The sequence below is a fragment of the Watersipora subatra genome, chromosome 7 (genome assembly GCF_963576615.1).
Source record: "Watersipora subatra chromosome 7, tzWatSuba1.1, whole genome shotgun sequence".
NCBI classification, from domain to species: Eukaryota; Metazoa; Bryozoa; class Gymnolaemata; order Cheilostomatida; family Watersiporidae; genus Watersipora; species Watersipora subatra.
In genome coordinates this window covers 58,155,386-58,180,922 of record NC_088714.1, presented here as the reverse complement: position 1 = coordinate 58,180,922, position 25,537 = coordinate 58,155,386, and the positions used below count along the sequence as shown (strand labels likewise).

The window sequence follows — 25,537 nt, the reverse complement described above, 5'->3', positions numbered from 1 at the left end:
TTACGACTTGCCGATTAGACCAAACCGAAACAAAAATGTAAAGTAGCGAGCCTCTATATTTGATACGGGGTCTTCAGTAAAACCCGAAGTGTTTGTCATAAACTAGTACTAAGATAAGTTTTATATTTAGATTTTTATTGGCCTTTCAATTCACGTGAGAACATACGTGACAAGACAATAACCAAATTTCATGGCTATGTCATCGAAATAAAGAGATTCCAATCTACGGCGGCTTTTCATTTTTGAGCTTTTAAGAGCTTGTAATCACATTTCCACATATTTGGCACCTACAACACAACAGAGTAAGACATGGTGAATCTTTTGATACCAAATAACTGTAATGTGAATTTTATTGCAAGTCAACCTTTAAGTATTTTCCGGAAATACAGTCATACCTCGACTTAATGCGTTCCAAGACTGAACTTGTATGTCAATTTTCTCGTATCTCAAAACAGTTTCCTTTATAAAATAACAATGCTAATTAATCCATTTTCATACTACGAAAAATCACCTTTATAACAGGATATTATGATTGATGAATCTGTTTTTAATTGATGTAAATTACTACATACACTCACAAAGTAACAATTACCTATATAGTGATGATGATCTGCAATAAAATGTAACATTACTATGTATAGTACTGTATGGAGTTCTTACTTTCAAGACTGATGTAGCGGCTAACAACGGTCTGAGAGACTTGACAGCAATGCGTTCGGTATGCTACACTTTTGTGACGCTGCGTAACATAATATAAACTTTGAATTTAACTTGTACGAATTTAGCTTATTAAATATACACTTACAGTTAAGTTTTAATCTTTAGCTAAACCTAACTCTAATTTTGTCTTCATTTTAATTGTTTTATTATCTCTATCCGGCTTGACGCTTTTTGCCTTGCATTTAATACAACTTTTAGCCGGCCCTTTAAAAATTTTTTCAAACTGATGAGATGAGAAAGACGGAGCGTGGCTATTCTCGGAAGCGGTCTGTTGCATACTTGGCCGCTTGGTGGTTACATCGAGAACCAGCTTGTATCTCAAACCTGTCTTGTATCTCAAACCTGTCGTGTATCTCAAACCTGTCTTGTATCTCAAGGTAGAAAATTGCTCGAAATTTTGCTCCCATCTCAGTTTTCTCACATGTTGGGGTACTCGGATGTCGAGGTATGACTATAGTTCAAGAACAGAGAACTTATATTTAAGCGGGAGTAGTGTAGGTCAACGACAAACAAGAGATACTGTAAAGATAACTGTATAGCCAACTATCTACTCTACTAATCTACACATTCATGCTTTGAGCAAGGTGTTCTTACGATTGTATGTTTTTATTTTAGTTTCTTGTAGAAAACTGTAAAAGCTAGCCTAATTCTCGTTTTGGCAACAAACTTCATTATGAATATAATTATGGTTGTTGTTATTACTCTTAATTTTTTTAATATACAATGCTGACGAATTTAAATCTATTGCATGTCACTGTTTCTTAATAAGAGTAATATTATATCGCTACTGCCATAGCTTGAAACTCGGCAAAGGGTAATATCGCATGTATGTTTTTATTTAATATGTTTAAATATGACAACAATGGCACCTGTAGATTCATCTATTTTAAGCTGCTATAGGTGTATGAAAATGGCCCTTTTTTGGCATATGCATTGATCTGAAGTTTGTACTAGTAAAAATGTAAGATTGCCAGCATTTGAATGCAATATTCTGTAAAAGGCAGTGGGGGGTGGTAAATCTATAGTTTGTTTTGACAAATTAAAATAGGCTTTGCTACCGTATGTTTGTCAAGTTCTCATTTCACTCCTTTTATTAGCCCATAATGTACCCTTTTATGGTTTATCAGGAAGCAAAACCATTCAACAAGTCTTGACACAGCCTGGTGTACTTGAGCGATTTTTATCTCCTGAGGAATGTGCGTCTCTCAGAGATACATTTGTCGCCATTTATTCACTTAACAAGGTAAGCTTGTATTTTGGTCAAAAAAATAGCTTATTGACGGACAACTGGGTACCGAAGTTCCAGGGAAATGTGAACATCCACAAAATAAAAACTAATAAAGTTAACTAATAATTAAACATATTAAAGTATCTTTAATAAATATTAATTATAGGATTAATACTTATTAAAGTTTTTATTAATCGTAAAATTTTACTCTTAGATTAGAAATTATGAGAGTCGAGATTGTTTAGGAGGCATAATGGAAGATGTCACTGTACAATTTTACACTTAACAAAATGTAACAAGAAAACGGTGAGCCGTGATTGTTGCTATCACAATGATGCTCGCAGATCGATATCACTGAGTCGAGTATGAGAGAGATTTATGTATTTTACTTTTGGATTTTATTTATTTTCTTTTTAATTTATTAATGAATTTTTCCCCGCAAAGTACTGAAGCTGTAAACGTTGAACTGCGAAGTAGTGAGAAATTACTGTAATTCTATTTATATGACCTGATGACACTGAATTCCTACTAAAAAATGTTTGAGGTGCGGCAAAGGTCATGACTAGAGTACACATCAATTTTTAGAAATTGTCCCCTCTTACTTAAATTCAGTCGATATGCTTTCAATTTAGTCACTCGTTAATTCGGTATCGGTTGGTGAGTATAAGTTTTGTGTGGATATGGCAGCTAATTTGGCAGCACATGTGTTCTGTAAATTATGAAGCAATGGTGTTTACCTTTTGGTGAGACAACTAGTGGATTTTAGTGCAAATGCCAGTCAGGGAATACCTCTCTTTTTCACTCTCTCCCTCTCACTCACTTTCCTTCCCTCTCTCCGTCCCTCCCTCTTCCCCTTCTCTCCCCCCTCCCTCAGCATCTCATGTGAGGATAAGATGCGCACTGTGTACATTGGTTCTTGTCACAGCCTAATAGTTCACATTGACAAGCAGACGGACTGCTCATCAATCACCCAATTGTTCTTTCGTCTGTCGGTTTAGGTTAGAAAGTTAGTTTATTTGTTATTTTTATCTTTCTAGGAACTTATCAAGTCATAGACATGGTATTATGTCCAAGACCTAATAAATGCATATGTATTTATAGTACTACAGTATTTGTTAACTTTTTCGTCACTTTTGTTGTTCAGGATAGGCGGACTTGGAGTACGATTTTGCATTTTCTCAAATAAGTACAATTTGTGAAAAAAAATTTTTTAATTTTTCTTGTGTTATAGCATTTGAAGGCAATAAGATTATCTATAGAAGCTCCTTTCTATTAGCAAAAATTGGTAATTCAAAACACCCAAATGTAACCTACATGACTGTTTGATAATTACTATTGTTATACTTGATAGATATTCTTATCTTAAGACTTATAAGGCTCCTCATATTTGCCTTCCCTAACTCCTTGTATCATTATGTTATTCTAGGAGGCTATTGAGAAGGTAACAGAAAAGCCTGAAGACTATGTTCTAAAGCCTAACAGAGAGGGTGGTGAGTTACGAGTCTCGCTATTATTGCACTTGACTCAGTTGAATGTTATATGTGGCTTAATTCAGTATGCCGATTACTTCTGTCTTAGACTGTTACAGCCCTTTTACAAAGCAGGCATATGCATGTGACATTACTGGCTTTAAAATTAGCAAATTCTAGCCTAGAACTGCGCACAAGCATAACATGCAGTGATAAGCTCTGGGGCTTGAATCCTTAGTAAGCCAATGTATGCATTTATCCTTAGTAAGCCAATGTATGCATTTCATGACTTTTTCATGGATACTGTACTGAGATAGTCGAAACGCTCTTCCTTTACAGGTGGACACAACTACTATGGACAGGAGATTTTACCAAAATTGAAAGAAATAGCTGCTACCCAAGAGGAGGAAGCTTACATTTTGATGGAGAGAGTATTCCCTGAGTCTCAGTACAACTGCAGGGTTGCGTTTGATGGTGCTAAGGCTACATGTAGCTGCATTCTGACTGTATCCGAGCTGGGCATGTACGGCGTAATTATAGGGTGAGTTACACGCTACACTTGGCTTGCCTATCATCTAGTGGCAAGTATCCAAGGGTAAATTTATTATTCATACAAAGGGTAATCATTTTGTAGGTTAGTGTTTCCCAATGAATCTCAAACTAAGAAAAGACGACTCTAGCAGGTGTCATATAAATATGATGGATAAATGCTTAGCCAATAGAATGCGCTGAAAACATTCTACCATGTTAGCTAATAAGAGAAAGGCCATGATGGCCACCACATGGTCAATGTTGGGATATTTCATGGCTTAAACTTGAGTATGTTCATTCAGCGACATTTATGATCGTTTGATGAATATATATAGAGAGAGAAATTGACATGGTCTATACGTGTGATATAATAGGTCCAACACTGTTCTATATGTCACACAGAGCCCATAACATGGTGATACAGTCGTACCTTGACATACAAGTTTAATGCGTTCCAGCACTGAGCTCGTATGTCGATTCTCTCATATCTCAAAGCAATATTTGCTATACGAAATAGCTAAATACAAATTAATACGTTGCCATACTGAAAACACCTAAAAAACAGGATATTACGATAGAAAAATATGTTTTCATTGTTCTAATTTACTACCTACACTCATAAAGTAACAAATACCCATCTAGTGGTTATGTTCTGCAATAAAATGTAACATTATTATGTACAGTACTGTATGGAGTTCTTACCTTCGAGACAGACGGTAGTGGCTAACGGCCTGTAAGAGAGACTTAAGAACATAAATACTTTAAATTCAACTTTTACTAATTTAGCTTACTAAACACAGTCTTATAAACAAATTTCAATCTTAAACTAATCTTAATTCCAATTTTGTTTTCGTTTTTAATTATCTCCTTCCTGCTTGGGCTTTCTACCTCGCTTTCGCTATCATTTTTAGCCGCCTTTTTAAAAACACTTTTCAACTGATTCGACAAGAGAAAGTCTGAGCAATGCTGTCCTTGAAAGCGTCCTCTTGCATACTTGGCCACCTAGCAGGCACATTGAGAATTGTCTCGTATCTCAATTTTATCTCGTATTTCAAGGGAACATTTTGCTCACATTTCACATTTCTTGTATGTTGTAATTGTATGTTGGGTATAAAATATAGGTCTCAAGTAGGTGAATAGCAGGTGATGCATTAACTACTTAAAAACCTCAGCTCCAGCTCGCTTTCCAGCGACATTACACTCCCTTTCAATTGATTCAGCAGTAGGTCTAACCAGTGGTTTAGCTCAACCATCCTTAGCTTACTATAATAGTAATAATATATTCAACCTGTCTACAAGAGCCACCACAATGTTAGCATCAGATGTACACATTCTGTTGTCAGGTGTTGATGTCTAACGTCCTTATTCAAAATGTACAACTACAGGATACATCATGACCCCTTTAATCCACTGAGTTTTTAGTATGCGGGTATTCTCTGGAGATGAAAACTATATGACGTTTGTCCTACCCATTTGTCTCGGCCACTGTTAGATGCATTTCAGTTGGGAGCTTCGCCGGGGTGGCCCGCAGTGTCCTGTCATTCGCTTGTATAGTGTGTAGGCTATATATTCTACATGCATGTTGTTGGAACAGGCTGGCATTCAAGATAATTGTTGTCATAGAATTGTACTAAAGTAATTTATTCCTCAAATCGCATAACAGTAACAAATAATGTTACAAAGGTAACATTTGAATACAAAGGTTTTTCATGATATGAAACCTGTTTGGTATTGACTTGTTCAATAGTACATGTATTTAAACTTGTTATTGCTCTGTAGTGTGTGTTGTTGCTATATAGCATATGTTATCACCTTGTAGCTTGTGCTATTAACTGTATGCTATTGCTTCGTAGCATGTGCTATTACTATGTAGCCTGTACTGTATAGCATAACATGTTTTCAAGTTCCTCACACTTGCACTCATTTGCTTGGCATTGTGTAACGAACGGATTAGACGGTGTTAGATGCCCTGCAGGGTTATTTTACCATGGAAGTGTGAGATACAAGACAATAAATGGTTTTATTTTGTATTCTTTTCTGGCAGATTTCTATCTTTGTTTTCTAAATTGTTTTAATAGTTCTGCCTCATCAGTGGAGAGAAACGCAGCGAGCGGCTACCTTCTGCGTACTAAATCATCCAACGCGAACGAAGGAGGCTATTATGCGGGCATATCAGCCATCGACACTCCATCGCTCCAAGACGATAAGGATATGTTAGATGAGCTAGCCAACACTCGTCCATGCGATGACAATTGTTGCTCGTAGGAATTTTTTCTCTCACTTGACTGTTCTTTCTCATAATGCTGATGTTATATGGTCACGGAGAACACTTAATGACTTCTCACTAGTTCTAATAACATAACTTACTAAGTCTATGCAAATGGAGTTATCTACACCTGATTATGCATACTGTAAGTGTTCCCTCTTGGTTTTGTACCAGGTGTATAAAAATGAAATGCTCGCTCATGGTGTTTGCAATGACTCATCTTATATATTATATGTACTAGGTGTAGCAGGTATCAGTGTCTATGTAAAACATAGTGCAATGTTTGAGTAATACTTATCGCGTTAGAGTCGCAGCTCTTCCTTATACATGTAAATTCGCTCTCTTTGTGTAATCCAATCCGTCATAATATACTGCTCAATCCTTTTAGTATTTAAATAAATGAGCCATGCTTTTGTAATACGGTGGTCATACCGTTAGTGCAATGCCTACAGAATCATCCGCGTGAGTGGCTAGATTCCTCGATGATGAAACGCGACTAGTAACTGGATCTCATAGCTAATTGTATTCGGATACAAACGCTGATATGTGGAATGTTTAATCCATCATTAAAATATATATGAATAAATAATGGTGACATTATATCGTTACGTTAACCATTCGCTTGACTACTTGAGTGAAATAGACAAACAGTATGGAGAACGTTTATGGGAATAATTAAATCACGGGTTGCTACAGGTATCTGACTGAATATTGCTTAAAAATCAGCAAGAATACAACAGGTCCAAAGCTTCACTATCTTAAAACGTGAAACAACCGATGTGAATATAACAGATACAAACATTCCATTAATCAATAAACCATCTGAAAATGTCATTCCATTACCTCTTAGAAAATAACCTGTTTTTTGATGTAATTGAAAATCCATTGCGAATAAAAATGGAGAATTACAAATTAGGACATAGACAGTTAAAAATCTTTATGCTCAGTGTCAAATTATAGATTAACATTTGGCTGGTTAGTGGGGATACACGGTGGAAGCAACTTCCAAGTGGTAGATATGTAAAACTAGCAGCACATGCATAAATAAAAGGGACATCTGTGCCGAGGAGAGTATATAAAATAGTGTCTAATATTTTGGAAGGCCAATCATTTCACAGTCTAATCATTTTGGTCTAAAGAACCTTAAATAGACTACACCGGCGAGTATGGCTAATTCAACGATTATGATGACAACCATGATGATCTTGTTGGTGAAGACCCTACAAGATAGGAAATCATTAGAAGAGTTACACTAATTAGTTAATGAACTCATGGCTTGGGTAAGACGAAACATCTGTGTTGTTATCAGCACATTCAGAATGAGTCATCTCATGAAAAATAATGAGTACATAAATAAATATTAAAAAAAATAACAGCAAGGTATAATAAGGTATGTGTAATAATGTGTACAACGAAGTACATAACAGCATTTACAAAGCGTTGTTCATGGATTGACTAACAGTAATGCTCTGAACCAATTCTAATAATAAAGCGAACATTTTATCACAAAAGTCAGAATCAGGCTGCAAAACAGATTAAAAATGAAACATTTGATTTTATCCGAAAATTTAAAATAAAATCATAGTGCCTGTTATCGAAGAAATATTAAAAAATATCATGAGATTGAAGCACTTCTTATTAACCTCAATGTATCACATCAAAGTATGTTACAAATAATTTATGTAAAACAGATTTGCTATTTATAGACAAGGGGAGGGGGTGGAGGGTAGAGGGGGTGGAGGGTAGAGGGGGGGTGGAGGGTAGGGGGGGTGGAGGGTAGAGGGGGGTGGAGGGTAGAGAGGGGTGGAGGGTAGAGAGGGGTGGAGGGTAGAGAGGGGTGAAGGGTAGAGAGGGGGTGAAGGTAGAGAGGATGAAGGTAGGGAGTGGGAGGTAAGCGGTAGGAGTGTGGAGGACAAAAGGGAAAAGGATAGAGCGGGATGGAGGCTAGAAAGGGGGTGTGGAGGGTAGAGAGGAGAGGATGGGTGGAGAGTAGAGAGGGTAGGGTTAAAAGGGGCTTTCCTTACTCGAACTTAATTATTAAATTAAGCGGTCGCTACACCTTTATGCTAAAAATGACTCTTTTAAAGTCCCGATGAAATCTTACAGCTCAGTGCGGTGAAAGCATAACACTAAAAACTGTATCATGCATAACCTTAGGGTTGCTCTTACCTGACAGCCATTCCTCTGAGAATGTTTCTACTTTTGTCGAGAGCACCTTGCGTTTCATACAACTACAACAAGCATCAAACTATCATCTACTTGAAACAGTGTAATCTTGTAATCACAAGAATTTTTGTGTAAGAGATTGCCAGCTGCCAACGCACAAGGCATCATCCAGATTAAATATTGTACGCATAGAAATCCTTTATCACTACGACCGCTTTAAAAACTACAGTAAGCTCGAATGACGATGCTAAATTAATATGCTCATGTTATATGATAGTTGGTGTACAAACAATTGACAGCATTTGTGCCGAACTAACAAATAGGGATTACAGGCATTCTATAAACAATGGTTCAGCAAGACATTAAGTATCGGAAATTAGCGGAGTTAAAAGGAAGTGACTCACTCTATCACGTGTTCCTTCAAGCACTTCACCCTGTCTGTCGAGCTCGCCTGCAATATATGTCAAGCACTTCACATGTAATTCTCAAAGCAACCAAGTACATAACAGCAGTTACAAAACGTTGTTCATGGATGGACTAACAGCATTGCTCCGAACCAATTCTAATAATAAAGCGAACATTTTATCAGGAAAAAGTCAGAATCAGGCTGCCAAACAGATTAAAACCGAAACATTTGATTTATCTGAAAACTGTTAAGATAATCGTGGGGCACATTATCACAAAAATGTTAAAAAAATACCATCCTGAGATTGAAGCATCCCTTATCAACCTCAATGTATCACAAATAATCTATGTAAGACATATTTGCTATTTATTGACATGCACTAGTTTAGCTACATTTTGCAAATGTTTACCTATGATGTTGACTCCAATCTCATCTGTCTCACTTGCTATCTGCCGAGACCTGTGCACGCTCTCTGATGCCCTCTGAAGTGATCGAGTACCTTGCATTAGTTTTGCTCTATGAGCTGCCTCCATGTCCTTCAGAAGAGAACATTGTCACTGAGAAAATCGTTTTATGATACGTTCGCCATGAAATCCTATATTAACCTCGCTGTAAATATCTGAGTGTGCCATGATATCGCAATACAGATAACTGTCGAGGAAGCAGACAGCATCTACAGATAATTTGAACTTACATCAAGGTCACTTGAGCCGTGGGTGACTTGCTGGATTCGGCTATTAATACTCTCCAAAGACCTCTTATGGGCAGTTAGTTTATTTCTCATTGTTGATCGCTCATAGGCTGGGGCTCTCTGTAGTTCCGCCTCAAGAGATGTGAGCTTGTAAAGAAAAGAACTGAAGGCTAAATAACTTGCAAAGAAAGAATTCATAGCGTGGTTCCCGGTATAAGACAATTACATGTATATATATGCAAATCATTCAAATGCATATATATATGTATGAAGTATACATATACATTATTAGGTTAAATATATTTTTCAAACTTTATAGTTGTAGTTTTATTTGGGTGTCATATCTTGAACTTACCATACCATGGGAAGGTATGGTAAGTTATGTTCGGTTTATTCTCTTACAGAACTATGTAGATATTTTAATACCATTCATTTAGTAAGGTATATTACAATAAGAATGGCATAAATCTATATCCATATATGAATGGTATTGATATATATATATATTATATATATATATATATAGATATATATATAGATATATATATATACTAGTTGAATGACCGGCGTGCCTAGGTAAAAAAAATTTTGGACAGAAAATGTATTTTTATTTAACATATACAACAGCTACCATTCTGACTTTCAAAGTTAATATTATGAGAAAAGCACGTTTTTTGTGCAGTTCCAATAAATTAAGAAAAAGATATAACAAGGGTTTTCAAACAACTATAACTTTTAAATTTCATATCATGAAGGAAATGTTTTGTTGAAATAAATTAGGAAGAAAAATAAAAATGTAAAGGTGTTTAAATGTGAAATCATTAGTAAGCAATGGCTAACTATAGTCTGTTTTGCTAGGATTACAATGAAAAATTATTTGGTATACAATAATATAATTTTAATTCATTTCCGTGCTGACATCATGAGGCGAAAATATCATATAGAGTGGTATAGAAACCCATAGCAATCTTCTAATGCAAACACCTCCTGGTAAAGACCTCCTGCAAGATAATGTGACATTACAATGTACTGCGTGGAGAGTTCTTACCTTCGAGACAGATGTGTAACATAAGCGCTAAATCTAACTTAAATGAATTTAGTTTACTAAACACAAACTTGAAAGAAGTTTTAGTATGTATTTTGTTAAACTTCAAACTTGTAACTAAAATTTTATCGCCTATTTGTTTGCGAATCTGTATTTACCATAACGAATAACGCTGAGCTAAGATAGCGAGCAACGTATATTTCTTTCCAGCGTTGTGGGAGGTATTTCAGCGAATAGCATATGGTTTTGTGTTATTTCGTCGTAATCACTACAACAATCGCCAAATTTCAATTTTGAGAGAAATCTTTGTTGATATGATATGGCAGAAAACAAATTTGCCCTCGTATGACGAGCACGAAAGAGCATTGTTTCATAGAGTTAGGCGAAAAATATTTTCTAACAGTATAATATATATTTTATATATATTTTTTATATATTTTATAATTTTATATTTTCGTAACCAATGGACGCTACGTATCAATTAATACGTCATTTAGCAATTGCAATCGGAAGAAGGGTATACAGTATATAGTGGGAGCGATGGAATTAAAATAACTTCGTAGACTTGTGGTTAGATGATTGGTTTACAAACTTGCGGTTGCAATCTTCGTGAGTTGAAATCCAGCAAAAACGATTTTAATAAAGCTCTATAACTAGACAGACAGATATCTGAACTATATAGACTAGCTGTAATAAAGACGTCTTTGGACAGAAAATTGATTTGTATTTAACATATAACATTTACCATTCTAACTTTCAAACTACATATCATGAGAAAAATGTTTTGTCTTATAAGCAATGAGTAGTAATGAGAGTTGCTTGCTATTAGCCTGGCACATCGCCAATGGAAAATTTGAGTACGCTTAATAATGTGAGCCAACAGCTTCTCGCGATGTTATGCTATGACCCTGCATCGTACGCAAAGCCGTTGGGCATTTGCGCTCATATAATGACTTATATCGACAACCTAGCAATTCAACCTCGTTGGCCTAATGGTTGCGGTGTGGGACTTGCGAACGGGTGGGTCTGAGATCAAATCTTCTTCTGTACGGATTCTTTATTTTAAGATCTATAGCCGGAATGCGGACAGATATACATACGACGACAGAAGACAGAAAACATTGAGAAATATATAGATATACATGTATATATATTGGTATGCATATACCGTAAACATATATATATATACCATAAAATGGTCTGTACTATATTAATGAAAATCGGGCTATGTAGTTTTGTCAATGGGTTAGAAAATGTTTAAACCTATGTAACTTCCAAACTAGATAGATTTGTTTTAATGCTTAGTAGCATAAGATTATTAATATATTCTTAATATATATTAATAATCTTGTGTCATCTACTAATCATTTAAAACCTATTCTATAAGCTGACGATACAAATTTATTTTTTGGGTCTAACAATTTGAATAATGGTATTGATATATAGTTATCAATAAACCTCAAAAAATTGAACAATGGTGTAATACAAATAAATTAACTCTAAACATGGACAAAACAATGTACATTGTAATGAGAAATCATCATAAGAAAATTCAATTAGGGAAAAATCAATTAAATTATTTGATTTGGAGTTAAGGGAGACATCTTCAATCAAATTCTTAGGAATTCACTTGGACAGTCACCTGATATGGGATACACATATAAGTAAACTAAATAAGTCACCTGATATGGGATACACATATAAGTAAACTAAATAAGTCACCTGATATGGGATACACACATAAGTAAGCTAAATAAGTCACCTGATATGGGATACAGACATAAGTAAACTAAATAAGTCACCTGATATGGGATACACACATAAGTAAACTAAATAAGTCACCTGATATGGGATACACACATAAGTAAACTAAATAAGTCACCTGATATGGGATACACACATAAGTAAGCTAAATAAGTCACCTGATATGGGATACAGACATGAGTAAGCTAAATAAGTCACCTGATATGGGATACACACATAAGTAAGCTAAATAAGTCACCTGATATGGGATACACACATAAGTAAACTAAATAAGTCACCTGATATGGGATACACACATAAGTAAACTAAATAAGTCACCTGATATGGGATACACACATAAGTAAACTAAATAAGTCACCTGATATGGGATACACACATAAGTAAACTAAATAAGTCACCTGATATGGGATACACATATAAGTAAACTAAATAAGTCACCTGATATGGGATACACACATAAGTAAGCTAAATAAGTCTCCTGATATGGGATACAGACATAAGTAAACTAAATAAGTCACCTGATATGGGATACACATATAAGTAAACTAAATAAGTCACCTGATATGGGATACAGACATAAGTAAACTAAATAAGTCACCTGATATGGGATACAGACATAAGTAAACTAAATAAGTCACCTGATATGGGATACAGACATAAGTAAACTAAATAAGTCACCTGATATGGGATACACACATAAGTAAACTAAATAAGTCACCTGATATGGGATACAGACATAACTAAGCTAAATAAGTCACCTGATATGGGATACACACATAAGTAAGCTAAATAAGTCACCTGATATGGGATACAGACATAAGTAAACTAAATAAGTCACCTGATATGGGATACACACATAAGTAAGCTAAATAAGTCACCTGATATGAGATACAGACATAAGTAAACTAAATAAGTCACCTGATATGGGATACAGACATAAGTAAACTAAATAAGTCACCTGATATGGGATACACATAAGTAAGCTAAATAAGTCTCCTGATATGGGATACAGACATAAGTAAACTAAATAAGCAGATAAGAGCTATGTCAGGTCTGATTAGTAGATGTTCTAAATTTTTACCCAGAAGTATTATGAAACATATATATAATACAACGCGTTTATCAACTCTAAAATTAATTACTGACTGGAGTCATGGGGAATGCTCCACTTTGTTATTTAAAAAAAATACTAATATCACAAAAACGTCTAATGCGCATAATATTCAATAAACCACCACTGATTTTATCTCAGTCCCTGTTTTTTCAGCTGTCCGTGTTGCCTGTTAATAAACTTTACCAGTTTCAAATTCTCTTGATAGCTCATTCAGAATTTATTCAAGTGATGACGAAACAAAGAAAGATTCACACTATAACACCAGATTTTTAAAAACCAATCTACCTTTTCCATTATTTTATCCTGCATCAGGTCAAAAACAATCGAATACAGAGTACCATCACAATGGAACAGTCTTCCAATAGACTTACGCAAAACCTCTGCATTTACTAGTTTTAGAATTAATGTTAAAGGCTGACTTGCAACAAAATTCACATTACAGTTATTTGGTATCATAAGATCCACCATGTCTTACTCTGTTGTGTTGTAGGTGCAAAATGTGTGAGAATGTGATTACAAGCTCTTAAAAACTAAAAAACGAACAGTTAATTGCAGCCACACGAGACAGCCGTAGTTTGGATTCTTTTTCCAAAACGGCTCAAATGTAATGAATTTGTGAGAGATGGTTTCTGTTTACACTTTCATGCAACCTTGTTCGTCGAAATATTTTCACAAATATACTTCACGCATTCAATAAAACCATGTCTATTGTTCTTACGCGTCTGTTTTATCGTCATTGTAATGATGTCACTTTTAACAGTGATATCTTATAACTTACCGTAAAAATTTATTTAGCTTTTTAACCTTACCTCGAAGGAGTACATATTATTGTCTGATAATCATGACGAGCCTGTTGGTCACCTGTGATAATCGAAAAGTGCTGCAAAAATTATTTGCGAAGTATTGGGTCACATGATCAAATTACGACTTGCCAATTAGACCAGGCCGACACAAAACTGTAAAGTAGCGAGCATCTATATTTGATATGGGGTCTACGGTAAAACTCGAAGTGTTTGTCATAAACTAGTACTATGATAAGTTTTATATTGAGCTTTGTAGTATTGGCCTTTCAATTCACATGAGAACATCACGGGACAAAACAATAACCAAACTATCATGACTACGTCAGGAAAATAAATAGATTCCAATCTACGACGGCTTTTCGTTTTTGAGCTTTTAAGAGCTTGTGATCACATTTCCACATATTTGGCACATACAGCACAACAGAGTAAGACATGGTGAACCTTTTGATACCAAATAACTGTAACGTGAATTTTGTTGCAAGTCAGCCTTTAAAAGCCATTTGTTAAGCCTAGATCTATTCAGACCTGCTGTTTGAGTGTGCCAATTCTAGTGGGCCCAGCGCCTCGACTAGCTGCAGTGCTACTGCGCATGTGGGCCTCATCATGCCTCAATGAGAAGGAACTAAGCTTTCATTTATTCTGTTTAATTTAATCAATATTATAACTATATCTTTATTTTGCTTAACGCTATATTTCTATTTGTTGATGAAATAAAATACACTCACACATACGCACACACACTCTATGAAACTTTATAATAAGGAATGCAAAATTATACAAATTTAGTAAAAATTCTATTTTCACTAAATGAATGGTATTAAAATATCTACATAGTTCTACAATCGAATAAACCGAATATAACTTACCATACCTTCGTATGGTATGTTCAAAATGTGAAACCCAAATAAAACTACGACTATAAAGTTTGAAAAACATATTTAAACTAATATTATATGTAGCTAGCTGGAAGAGCATAACAATGTTGAAAAAGTTCGCATTTGATATTATATGTTTTTATAAAAGCGACACAATTTAATTACAATTTGTGTTGTTACATAGTCTTGCTCTACAGAAACCTTTGTAAAAGTAGTGAATAGTTGGTAGGGAATCCCTGTTGTATATACTTTGTAAATGATAACTATTATATCTATTCTGAAGGGGATGTGATTTCTACTGTACAAGAGATAACTGTGACATACACTTCGTATGGACTGGTTGTGTGTCACACAGTACTCCACCACAAAAGCAAATGAAAGTCGAAAAATAATCCATGTCTACAAACTTTCCAACAGAAGTATCGCAAGCATAGTCATAGTCAAAAGTTGAGATGAGCTAGAACAACTGGAATACAATGGTGAGACATACCACAGCTTGAGCATCTGAGCTAGATTTCTCCAACTCCCTACAAAGTTTCTTTCGTTCCTCTAAAATATAGATACACCATATTGAAAGCTAATGCGCATCTTGTGGGTATAATATGAGATGAGAAGTTATCTGAATTCTCTCAGTTGCTCTGTAACCAGTAACAAAATACATACATGTATTGTATGTTACACAGAGTCCATAAGGAGGTTACACAAGGTCTATGAAGAGGTTACACAAGGTCCATAAACATGTAATGCGAAGCCCTTAAAGAGGTTACACAAGGTCCATAGAAGTTACATGAGGTCCATATAGAGGTTACATGAGGTCCATATAGAGATTACACAAAGTCCGTAAACATGTTATGCGAAGTCCATAAGGTGGTTACACAAGCTTTATAAAGATATTACACGAGGTCCATAAACCAATTAATATATGAAGGAAACTATTGATATTGTCATGAAACAACCATAAAGGTAACCACACGCAAGAAGCAAAGTTTTTGTGCCTATATAAAATCTTGATAGCAGACTCAAACATCGCAATAAGATATGGAGTTTTTTATTTGAACTAAGCCCCAACCTTGGCTTTATAATCCAGAAACATAAGCTAAAATAGACTTTTACTAGCACAGACCTGGAAGAGTGGAGAACATTAATAAGAAGGCTTATGCACTTTTCAAAGAGAACGTCCCTTCACCATGTTAACAAACAGCCTACCACAGATGTCCGCACTAACACAAAAACCTTGTAGGTCACTATGTTGTGTACTTGAGATTGTCTTCTGCAAAAAGCCAAGTCAGCTTTAAATTTCTTCAGAATTTTATATTTTACGTTGTACTTGAGTGTGTTTATAGTCTAAATACTTGTTCACTGAGTTTTGATTGGTTACAGGCTATGTTGAAGAATGTTCGTTTGTTGAATCTTGTTTTAAACGCTGTCTCAAATAAACCAAAGTATTTTTCATTGACTTAGGTTGTTGCTTCTGTAACCGTTGCCTGGTATGTTATACTTTTCTCAACATAATTGTTGTCAAGTAGGTTTTCTTCTTTATTGTAGCATTTGTTTGTTATTCTTTTATTGTAGTATTTGGCCTACATTTGTTTTGAAATTAATCATGCATAAATAGGTAAATTTTAGTGTTGGGTAATTAGGGCTAAAACTTTTTCTCAATGGCTGGTTATAATTGCAACAGTTTTGTAACAATTTCAAAGAATTTTTGGTCAGCCTTAGTATGTACATTGTTAGTGTGAAACAACTATACTTCAATTTGAACGATTGTTTCAATTTCATTTTTTGTTTAAGTCCTTGTCTGTTCACTTTCTTGTATAAATTACGCTATATAATGTTGTAGAGCAGCCTATACTGAGCAGGCCTGCCAACCCATGAGTGGAGCAATGCGTGAGATTTGGTTTTGGGGCAATTGATGTATCAATGATAGTATATATAAAATTGTGGAAATTGGGGCAAAATATCACGGATTTCTCGCGCATTTTCCTTTTTTTTCTTTGGAGTGATTGCGTGAGTCTCACGCCCAATGCGTGAAAGTCGGCAGGTATGATACCTACTGAGGGTAGGAAAAATCTAAGAAAACTATTACAGCAACACAAAACAACATTAATCACATAAAAGGTAAAAATAATTTTTATGAACAAAAACGTTAATCAAAACACAAAACATGAGTTATAGAAAAAAAAAGAATAGTTGCGGTCATGTACATAAAGAACCATAACTCGCTTTCAATTGAAAATGGAGTAACTACTGTACCTCCTTGAGCATTTATAAGTCTTCCATCAATTTTTCTCCTCATAAGATCACATAACTCTTTAAAATCTTCTTCCAACGTTTCAAAAGCATCCCCCATCATTGTGCTGTAAAGATTATCAGTTAAATAGACACAAAGAGTTATGTGAGGATAAAACTTGCACTTTTCCGCAATCCTTTGTTATTTAGAGGTAAAGATCTATTACTCTTTAGGTTCTGTCGCCGAATATTGAACAGGCGGTGAATGGTTGAAGGTCAGGGTCAGATCTAAAAAAGATAACGATTTGTGAGTTTCTAGCCGTAAATCCTAACTCGGTTGCGGTATGTACACAGAGGTTTATAGTGATTTCGCCGAAATTCTATTAGTCGAAATTCGCATTTGCCGATAAGCCATTTGTCGAAATTGAAGCCTTTCGTCGAAAAGTGTAGTTTTGGTCGAAAACTTAGGCTATTGGTCGAAAACTCAGGTGGTTTAGTCGAAAATAATACTATTGGGCAAAAACAATAATAATTCTAATATTATTAGTAAGTTTTCACCTGTTAGTTAAGTTTATCTTCAACTTAGTGTTAGTTTAGTTTTAAGATTTGTGTACTAGCTCCATCAGCTAAACATATGCTATGCTATAACTGCTGTATCAGAAAATACTTCGCATACACACTTGTGATATACATTCAACTAATTTTTTATGGAGTTCTGGACATTTGGGTGTAACAATTTATGCATGTACAACGTATTGCATGCTTCTTTACTACATGATAAAACTTGTGAGAGCTTGTTAAAAGCTATCACTACTTTATCGACACGGAAGTTCATTTGTTTCACAGCCTACAGTGAAGTAGGCTGTGAAACAGCCTACTTCACTGTAGGCTGTTTCAACAGCCTAGTTCATTTGTTTCACAGTGAAGTATTTTGAAAGTGTATCCTAATTTTAGAGTAATGGCTATACATTTTTGTTCAGAATTATAGCACAATGGTAGTGGTATAATACAAGTTTTTTATGTGCAACTGTGTTATAATCCTGTATACTTTCTAAGCTTGTGGATTTATTCATCAGTATAGCTGTGCAACCACCCTAATCAATTGCATACATGCATGTGTATAAGATATGCCTATATGCATATTGTACAAGTATGCTTGTAATTGCATAATTAATATTCATAGAAGCACATTGATTCATTGTAGTTATGTTTCCAAAAAGTTAATGTTGCAATTTTACAGAGTAGTGCTTTGGGATCTTTCGTAAGAGCTATTTGGAATATTTGTTCATATAATTATTAAGATTCAACTCTCAAAGTTTTAGATTAAAATTGTAATAGCAGCATTCAAAAATAAATATAAATCAATAAAATTGATTTATTAAACAGTTTATTCAGTAGTGAATGACCTGTTAAAATTAATATATGGCATAATTCATAATATTATTAAGAACAGCAATGACAAATAGCTAAAAATAACAATTATTGATATAATGCCATAATACAGCATCAAATTCTATGTTGGAAAATAAAAGAAAATATAGGTAGTAAAAGTAGCGCAATCAAAATCCATCAAATGTTGGTGTGAGATTTTTGGCTGCTTTGATAAACTTTGAAAGTGAAATTGCTTTGTTTTTCAATCTGTTACATAAATTTTCTAATTCTTTATTTCTATATTTTGTGCTTTGTGTCTGTTTTCTTAGTTGCTGCTCATTTTCTAACATTTGTATGACATAGTTTATATTTTCTGCCTCACTATATAGGATGGACAAAAGTAAATACATATTAGGGTGTGAATGTGGTAGCAGCCCATTTAGTTTTCTGTGCCATCCTTCTAAGTCGTTGTTGGTTCTAATTTTTAAACCAAAAACACACTAGTCTTTTGGGCTCCACCCTTGATTATTGGCACTTAACCAAAATCTTTCAAAGTAGTCCAGTAAGCTAAACATTCTATAGTCCTGTTCCTTTATGTCTCTTTCTGCTCTAATACATATATAATTAAACACCTCTTTTACAATGTTGTCTGGTACCAGCGCTAAGGCATACAACATAGTGACCAGTTCTCTCACTTTACCATTCTTATTACGATAGCCCTTTGATAGTCCATAGTTTTTCATATTCCGGTAGATCGATTGGCAAAAGTGAAAATGACAACCTCTCATCTCTAGTTCTTTCCCAAACACTTCATGTACTGCTTTCCACAGTGCTAAAATGGAGAAAAATATTCTATTTATATTCATTGGCATTGTATTGAGAATCACCATTGTTATCATTGACTAAACCCAAATCGTTGTACTAATCACAGATGCGTCCTGTTACACAACATGGTGATACTGAGACAGCTTAATGTTTTACAAAATTAAAAATTTTCTTTAATGTTTGAAAATGTGTCCATAATATTTTGAAGTGGGACGTATAACCGCTTAATTTTTGTGACAAATTTAATTTGGAATGGACATAGCAAACCTATTTTACATCATAAAACATTTCAATGTGAACGCCCGTGTAATTAAATGTTCATTCCAGATATCAGTGTTAACAAATACTTACTTATCCAATTCATAGTTAGCCATTGCATATTTTGCATTCAAACCAGGTGCTAGCCGTTATTTAATGTCTTTCAATACCTGAAAAGAAATGATGGCGCTGATAACACAATGAGATAGCATTTATAGAGGAAGTTTTGGGTGAAAATTGACTCTTGTAATACAAATATTCTATAAAGATTTGCACCTGAACATAATCCAATTTTCTTCTTTTTGACATTAATACGTATAAAAGTGGCACTTGTTTGCTGAAGCATCCCTGTCTTATGAAGGCGTATATCATTAGCAACTGCTCAAAAGGCCTTTTCACGCACTTGAAGGTTCCATCCAAATACAGAGTTCTAGATTTCTTTAGTTGATCTAGCTGAGTGTCAGTGGAAAATATTAAGTGCCTTTCACCATCAGTTTAAATTTCCACCCGCAAGAAGTTTTTTAGTATGGTATCAAGTATAAGCTAAAAATATTTTAGATACTGTTTTGATATTTGTGTCACAGTTGGATTACCATATAAGATGTTTAGATTACCAATCTCTATTGCAAAGTTAAAGCACAAGTGAAGTTAGGTTTTCCAAGCAGCAGTACACTCAATAAGATTATAATCAATTTTTTTTAATTAAGGCCGGTTATCTTAATTCAATATTTAAATTATGTATGATAAACTTCTAGGTTGACTCACCTCGAAATCTTTTGACTTCGGATGTTTTGGTCTGTTTTTCTCTCTTATTTTATTGGCCATCCTAATTAAATTTTGTCTTGAAAGACTGCTGCTGGTTGCACATTTTGTCATAAATTCTTTCAAGTTGTTGTCTACTATCGAGGTAGCACTTGAGAAAGGTTTCAGTTTTGTTTCATCTTTAATCTATAATATCAGTCAGAGTCATGTACAGCTTTTTTATAGGCTAATATTCAGTATGAAAAGGTTCAGCCAAACATTACATTAAATAAGTTTTCAGGATTATTAATGAGATTGAGTGCTTCTAACATTACTTCTCTTACCTTAGTTATTAAAGCGGTTCGCTCTTGTAGGTATTCTTGTGATAGACACGTGTGTAAGCCGGATGCATTGTATGCAGATTCAAAACTGTCACTCTGGGTAACTTTGGCTCTGCATTCTATTAGTTTGCTACAAATCCAATAGACTGTCTTTCTACCATCCATTTTTTGTAAATTTTATTGACGACGTAGCTGTACCCATTTAATGACACAATCTCCTTGCTGCTTTCTCCCAGCTGGATAAATCTTATAGTTCACCACACTAGAAAAGTAAATGTTAGTTATGGTTATCTTTCTATAAACCAACACCAGAATCGCAAACATGTGAGGCGAAATAACTGCATTGCATTACCGCCATGAACATATAACACATGGGAATGATACATGGTGTTTTTATTTCTGTTTCAGTTCTGCTCTTCGTTGATTTCTCGGATGTTTTTGGTACCACCTGATAGCATGACTACGTAGATGTTCATCTCAATCGATGCTGGACAATAATTCCATAGTTTGAATCGATATAGAAATTTTGTGCCTTAAGACATTTTTCTTTTATATATAATTGATAAGTGAATCCCACATATATTATTGTGTAGTTAGTATATGAGAACCACTCATTGTCGTATTGATGATTTATTAAAGAAGTGATAGATTTTTCTGTCATATTTATTGTATGGTTTGTGCTAATAATAATTATATTTATATTGACTTACGTATCATCAATGTCACTGTTGTTAAAGTCATTAGGTCCTGGATCAAGATGTATAATTGATGATGAGGAATTTGACCCGCTATAAACAAATAATATTATCATATTGTATGCTGCGCTATCAAAACATGTATTAATAATTATGAAAGAGGTACGCTTAATAATTTTATTAATAAACTTGATCTTTAACACAAAGAAAAGAGCCAGCCTATTAATAGATTTTGGCTCAAACCTCTGGAAAGTCATTCCAGGGTTTACACTTTCCCCTTGTTTGAGTTTGTTGAGCATTTGAAACCAATGCTCAACAACTCTTAACACTTTTTCTATATTTATCTTTTGCATGAACTATAAACACGTGTCAGGTGTTTGTTAAATGAAAGCAATAGAGTTGAAATATGCAAAGTTTTAATTGCATATTTAATCTGCTTGCAAATTCTGAATAAAAATGATACACACTATTGAGTTACTCAGTTTTAGTGATTTTCTGTACGGCAGTCTTAAATAAAACAACATTCTATTGTTTGGCTGTAACTTTGACTGAATTTATCTCAAATTTTGTGAGCTACCATTGGAATACATTATTTTTACAGTGTTTATGTTCATGGTAAATCAGCATATTACGTCTCAAAGATTTTCTGCTCAAGGCTACAGTCATGACTACCTTACAGCCTCGATGCCGCACCCACATGACATGTGGGTGCAGCACGACATAGCAGGCGACATGACATAACATCCCATACAATGTATAAGATGTTTTAATTTACAATGTATACATACTAAAATATATTTGTATATATATTTATGTTTTGGTAGTATAATCTTGTACTGTGAAGTCAAATCACACATATATAATAGTTAAGGTTGTGACCATTACAAAAACTATTACAGTAGATTGATAAGTCCTTATAGATGACAAGATGTAAAATAAGTTGCAATAACATTGAAGCAATGCAGTAGTGAGCATTTCACAACCATGCAGTGTATATGCATTGAGTACTTTTACTATCACAGCATACATGGAGTACAGCTGCTGCTATTTCCTTATGTTCAGTAAGTATTATTGATGCAAGGGAGAATCGCCTACTGCAAATTGTGCAGCTGTAGATGCAATAAGATTGTTGCTAGTACACATTGACTCAACACAATTTTAATGAGCCACAACCCTAATAATCGTATTAACTAGCAACTACCAAAATCAGAAGATATGGCAGTACTGTAACTGCAAGCGGTTTGTTTGTACTTAGAGTTGTGCTCTCTTAAGAAATAACATTTCCGCGAAAGTGTTTGATTATTTCGACCGATAGTCTTAGATTTCGACAAATAGTCTATGAATTCGGCAAATAGTCTTACATTTCGACTAAAAGTCTACGAATTCGACAAATAGCCTGTCGGCAACAACGGTTTCGACCAATAGATTTTCGACTAAATCTCTATTTCCCTACACAGAAATAAATTTTGGCGCCTGCAATTTAACTGCACGTTGACAAGGTCGTTTCTCCGGAACTACAACACTGCTAATGCTAGTTGTACTGCGTAGTTGTAGTAGGCTGTTGTTGTAAATAGTTTTTAGTATACTCTTGAATAGAGCTTGTACATTGATGATAATATTATTACAAACTATTACGTATGTACTACATTGCAAAGTGGTTATTTTATATGACTACAGCAGGTTTTGGCTTGCCCACTAAACAGTTATACTTTTTCTTCTAATTACAATACAAATTAGAATCTGACTTTTCAGCAATTATTAGCCTAGCTACAAAAGAGATATATTTCTATTAAATACATGTTAGAACCTGACTTTTCAGCAATTATTAGCCCAGCTACAAAACAGTTATATTTCTATTAAATACATATTGGAACCTGACTTTTCAGCAAATATTAGCCTAGCTACAAAACAGTTATATTTCTATTAAATACATGTTAGAACCTGATTTTTCAGCAATTATTAGCCCAGCTACGAAACAGTTATATTTCCATTAAATACATGTTAGAACTTGACTTTTCAGCAATTAATAGCCCAGCTACAAAACAGTTATATTTCTATTAAATACATATTGGAACCTGACTTTTCAGCAAATATTAGCCTAGCTACAAAACAGTTATATTTCTATTAAATACATGTTAGAACCTGACTCTTCAGCAATTATTAGCCTAGCTACAAAACAGTTATATTTCTAATAAATACATGTTAGAACCTGATTTTTCAGCAATTATTAGCCCAGCTACAAAACAATTATATTTCTATTAAATACATGTTAGAACTTGACTTTTCAGCAATTAATAGCCCAGCTACAAAACAGTTATATTTCTATTAAATACATGTTAGAACCTAACTTTTCAGCAATTATTAGACTGGCTACAAAACAGTTATCTTATTTCAACTTCATGGACTTGAACAGCAAGTATTAGCCTGGCCACATAGGTTTTATGACTTCATACAAACTAAAGCTTAGCGTTATGAGAAGGTATTATCATTGTATGTTGTATGTAAAAGTTATATATTATTTAGATTTACATAGTATCTCTCAACGAAATATAATATGTACCAATTAGAAAAACCGTTGAAAAAGTTGAATATACCAAGTTGCAAAATTGTATAAAGAAAAAGTACACACTGAGTACAGCTGAGTACACACTGCCTTGATGCATATTCCACTAATGCAAACAAACTGACTAGAAATACAGGATGGCTAAACTATATAAATGTATGCAACATAAAAGTTAATAAAACAGTAGTTACTACTGGATCATGGCATCAAATAACAGGTAATACATTATAATAGTCCGGTGTGAACAAACAATAAAATTTTGTTTTAAAACATTGAAGATATGCCAGTTATCCGCATACATGTGTACATTGGAAAGCAGGAAAACATATGTTTAGCTATGCGTAATGGATTTTTCCATACCATAATATGCTGGAGATGGCCTAATATTGTCATCTTCTGGAGTCAACTTCTTACACCATGACTCGTAAGCTTCTAGTACAGCTACCCTCAATCTAATAAGTCTTCGACTAATGACCTGATAGTCAGAGCTACTCTCTTTAAGATAATATAAAATGGTCTCATTTACCATCTGAATACCATCATACATTCCAGATATATGCTCCTGTCGACAATGTTTGTAATCTTCGGCTGGAACTACATTAAATACACCATAACTAGTATAGTGTGTTTAATAGCGCTTCAGGTACTTGATTTTATAATACATAAGCTGAGCATCTAGTGAGACAGCAGGAAATTCCACAGGGTGTTCTGTACGCTCCTTGCCATTCCAGTTGGTAGCTTCATGATCTTCTGTTGTAGTGAAACACTTCACTGCTCCTTCTATGGTGGATTCTTCCTTGGCTATTACACAAATAAATAAATAGAAAACGTTACAGACTACTTCACAAAGTTTTGATCTAGTTAACCCTTTGCTTACGAAATCCGTAAAAGCCCGGAATATGAGCATTGTCTCAGCGTACGGATCCCGAAATAATTTGGCCTTTGATAGACCTTTTTTACAATATATTTATCAAAAAAACAGCATTAAAATTTAAAATTAGTAATTTGATCAATTTCCGTTGGCTTTGTAATACTGTTTTGAGGCTATAAATAATCCCTAATACGCATGTGCAAGCAATACACTTTGCAAAGATGTGATCTTTTATGGAAATCTATTCATCATGAGCGCATGAGTTTGTTCAAGCTCGGCTAAAAAAGTTTGTTGAGAGGAAGACATCGACTGGTTTGGAAGTGAAGAAGAGGATATCAGGTCGGAAGAATGTGGGAGGACGATGAAAGTGAAAAATAAGATCAACAGGGTGAAAGCTTGCTGGCTTGGAAAGGACGACTTGGACAACCAGTTTCTTTGCAAACTCTTGCAAACATATGACACCGTGCAGATGCTTATCATAAACCATTTTCACAGAGTTATTGCTTCTAAAAATGTAATTGTTATTGATGTTTTATGATAGAAAGGTGGCAACTTTGACACATCA

General features: G+C 34.4%; 2 protein-coding genes and 1 long non-coding RNA gene across 3 annotated transcripts in view; 2 read left to right on the top strand and 1 right to left on the bottom strand.

Moving 5' to 3' along the window:
* Positions 1-6,565, top strand: part of LOC137399409 (glutathione synthetase-like) — a 33,175-nt gene extending 26,610 nt beyond the window's left edge. The window contains exons 9-12 of the mRNA XM_068085507.1: positions 1,848-1,963; positions 3,375-3,438; positions 3,757-3,958; positions 6,027-6,565. Coding sequence (XP_067941608.1) covers positions 1,848-1,963; positions 3,375-3,438; positions 3,757-3,958; positions 6,027-6,213 — 569 coding nt within the window. The 3' untranslated portion in view covers positions 6,214-6,565. The remainder of the gene's footprint in view (positions 1-1,847; positions 1,964-3,374; positions 3,439-3,756; positions 3,959-6,026) is intronic.
* A 153-nt stretch (positions 6,566-6,718) lies between these two features.
* Positions 6,719-17,519, bottom strand: LOC137399410 (vesicle transport through interaction with t-SNAREs homolog 1B-like). The gene is made up of 7 exons (XM_068085508.1): positions 17,332-17,519; positions 15,569-15,627; positions 9,481-9,624; positions 9,196-9,322; positions 8,785-8,831; positions 8,384-8,445; positions 6,719-7,434 (listed from the first exon to the last, which is right to left on the bottom strand). The coding sequence occupies exons 1-7, from the start codon at positions 17,429-17,431 to the stop codon at positions 7,338-7,340; spliced, it is 636 nt and encodes a 211-aa protein (XP_067941609.1). The 5' UTR covers positions 17,432-17,519; the 3' UTR covers positions 6,719-7,337.
* A 210-nt stretch (positions 17,520-17,729) lies between these two features.
* LOC137400118 (uncharacterized) lies at positions 17,730-21,548 on the top strand. Its single transcript, XR_010979220.1, has 2 exons — positions 17,730-17,853; positions 21,252-21,548. It is a non-coding gene; the product is annotated as an uncharacterized lncRNA (long non-coding RNA).
* The last annotated feature ends 3,989 nt before the right edge of the window (positions 21,549-25,537 follow it).